We start from the raw sequence: 3,040 nt of genomic DNA on the forward strand, positions 1-3,040 counted from the left end.
GGTTTAAAAACAGGCTTGAATGTTTGCTTTTTAATTTAACTTTTACCTGCGCCGTGTTTTAGCTTCACATGGTTTGTACTTTGGCCTTTTTTTCAAGACTACATTGGAAAATCCACTTTAAAACTTGAAAGGATCCGTAACACTTTATTTTATTGTTTTTCGTGCCCCCTTTCAGGTTTTTCATGCCCCCCAGTTTAAGAACCGCTGCAATAACACAAAAAAATCACAAACTTTTTCCAAAAAATTATTATCTGTAACTTGATCGTTATTTTTACTTTCAAATGTAACTATTTCTGATGTTTCTTATTTCTTTGTTATTATGTTGTTTTTAACAAATTTGAGAATCCTAGATTTCAGATTAAAGTAATTTCTCTCCAATTTTGGGCCACTTCGTCTAAACAATTCACTACTTTTTTTTATTTTGGTAACTAAACAATAAAATCGTGTCATTTGTTTATGTTTTCTGATAAAAATTTTTAAATTTTCCTGCAGTATTTAAGAATTATACATTTTTTAGTAAAACTTACCTGAAATTTAAAAATACTAAATTATCCTAAATATTTGTGCAAGTTATATGAGTTTGTTATAAATTATATGTTGATATTTACAGGCAGTTTGTTGCTCAGATCATGTACATTGTTGTCCACAAGGTTATTCTTGTAATGTTGGCAGTGGAACTTGCCTTAAACAAGATTCTTTATCAGTAGTACCATGGATGGAGAAGCAAGGTGAATTAAATTCAATGACAGTTTTGTTTTCAAATTATGCTAAAATGTCATTAATTCTTTTTTAAAGTGTCTGTTTGCAATTATTTCTTACTTAACAGAATAACTTGCTTCAATAGATTCTGTTGCATTTAATGTTGGTATGGTTCAATGTCCCGATGGTCGTTCTGCTTGTCCAGATGGTAACACTTGTTGTAAGCTAGCATCTGGTGCATATGGTTGTTGCCCACAACCTAAAGTAAGTCCACAATTACAATTTCAATATTTTAAAAACCGATGAAACTCTTGATTCTTAAGTTTTTACATATTAAAACAAAAAAATCACTTTTTTTTCCAAAAAATATTATTCTCTATTAATACTTTACACTACACTGAAATTGGATTGTTTTTTTTGCTAAACAATTTACTATTCTTTATTTTTGGTTGCTTAAATAAAATCGTGTCATTTTTGTTTATGTTTTTCTACCAAAAGTTTTAGAAAAAGTGTCAAATTTTCCTGCAGTGTTTAAGAATTTTACATTTTCTAGTTAAACTTACCAAAAAATTAAAAAACTAAATTTTCCTAAATATTTGTGCAAGTTATATAAATTTTTTATAAATTGAATGTTGTTATTTACAGGCAGTATGCTGCTCAGATCATGTACATTGTTGTCCACAAGGTTATTCTTGTAATGTTGGCAGTGGAACTTGCCTTAAACAAGATTCTTTATCAGTAGTACCATGGATGGAGAAGCAAGGTGAATTAAATTCAATGACAGTTTTGTTTTCAAATTATGCTAAAATGTCATTAATTCTTTTTTAAAGTGTCTGTTTGCAATTATTTCTTAACAAACAGATTATAACTTTATTCACCAGAAGCGGTTGCATATAATGTTGGTATGGTTCAATGTCCTGATGGTCGTTCTGCTTGTCCAGATGGTAACACTTGTTGTAAGCTAGCATCTGGTGCATATGGTTGTTGCCCACAACCTAAAGTAAGTCCACAATTACACTTTTAATATTTTAAAAACTTTTAAAACTATGATTCTTAACTTTCTTACACATTAATTAAAACAATAAAATTATTAACTTTTTTATAAAAAAATTATATATTTTATTAGTTTTTGAAAAAAGAAAGATATAAAATTTATTGTATTTTACTTTTAAAAGTAACTTTTCATGATGTTTTTTATTTCCTTGTCATTTATGTTCGATGTTGTTTTTAACAACTTTGAGAGTTCTAGTTTCCATAATAAATTATTACCCCTCGATTAATTTCGGGCCACTTAGTATGAAAATTTACTACTTTTAATTTTTGGATGCTAAATATTAAAATTAGTCAATTGTTTAATGTTTTCCACTAAAAGTTTTAGAAAAAGTATCAAATTTTCCTACAGTATTTAAGAATTATACATTTTCTGGTTTCAGGCAATTTAAATTCTATATTTTGTTTCTTCTACTAGTATATCCTACAGATTTGTACGAGTTGTTTAAATCAGTTACTAATTATATGTTGTTATTTACAGGCAGTTTGTTGCTCAGATCATGTACATTGTTGTCCACAAGGTTATTCTTGTAATGTTGGCAGTGGCACTTGCCTTAAACAAGATTCTTTATCAGTTGTACCATGGATGGAGAAGCAAATGTCATCCCTGAGAATGACTTTGAACCAAAATAAAAAGCTTAAGTGAGTTTGTTTCTTCTGCTTGCAGACTTTTTAAACCATGTTTTAATTTTTTATGAAAGCAAGTTAAAAGTAACTTTACAGTCAACAGTGTATGAAATTAAGCTTTTAATGACTTTTTTTAGAATTTGACATAAAAATGTTTTTTATGTATAATAGTAAACCCACATAAAAATTATTTCTGTTATTGGTTTTGCACATTCGTTTATGTTTGGTTTTCTTTATTAAAAGACTTACCAAAGAAAAATGCACAATGTGCCCCGATGGTTCGGAATGTCCGGATTATTACACTTGTTGCACATTAACCTCTGGAAGATATGGCTGTTGCAAGTTTAACTCGGTAAGCTTTGATTAAAATGTTTGCCAATCTTGCATTACTAACTTAGTTTTACAATAGGCTGTATGTTGTGCTGATCATTTGCACTGCTGCCCCTACAACACTGTGTGTGACACACAAAGAAAAGTTTGCCTTTCGAGATTTGGTGAGATTGGTTTTGAACCAATGGTTGCTTCAACTTGGAGTGAGAATGAAGTAACAGACAACACAGATGATGATCTCCAATTATACTTTAACTCACCGAAGCTAATTGAATATTCCCTTATAATCAAATAATGTATATCTATTATCTAATGATGTATATCTATCATCTAT

The 3,040-nt window shown here is 29.1% G+C and overlaps 1 protein-coding gene across 1 annotated transcript in view; it reads left to right on the forward strand.

Moving 5' to 3' along the window:
* LOC100184683 (granulins-like) overlaps positions 1–3,040 on the forward strand; it is an 8,617-nt gene extending 5,577 nt beyond the window's left edge. The window contains exons 9-15 of the mRNA XM_026836526.1: positions 606–728; positions 845–963; positions 1,345–1,462; positions 1,581–1,699; positions 2,231–2,391; positions 2,620–2,728; positions 2,786–3,040. Coding sequence (XP_026692327.1) covers positions 606–728; positions 845–963; positions 1,345–1,462; positions 1,581–1,699; positions 2,231–2,391; positions 2,620–2,728; positions 2,786–3,001 — 965 coding nt within the window. The 3' untranslated portion in view covers positions 3,002–3,040. The remainder of the gene's footprint in view (positions 1–605; positions 729–844; positions 964–1,344; positions 1,463–1,580; positions 1,700–2,230; positions 2,392–2,619; positions 2,729–2,785) is intronic.

The sequence above is a fragment of the Ciona intestinalis genome, chromosome 1 (assembly GCF_000224145.3).
Source record: "Ciona intestinalis chromosome 1, KH, whole genome shotgun sequence".
Taxonomy (NCBI): domain Eukaryota; kingdom Metazoa; phylum Chordata; class Ascidiacea; order Phlebobranchia; family Cionidae; genus Ciona; species Ciona intestinalis.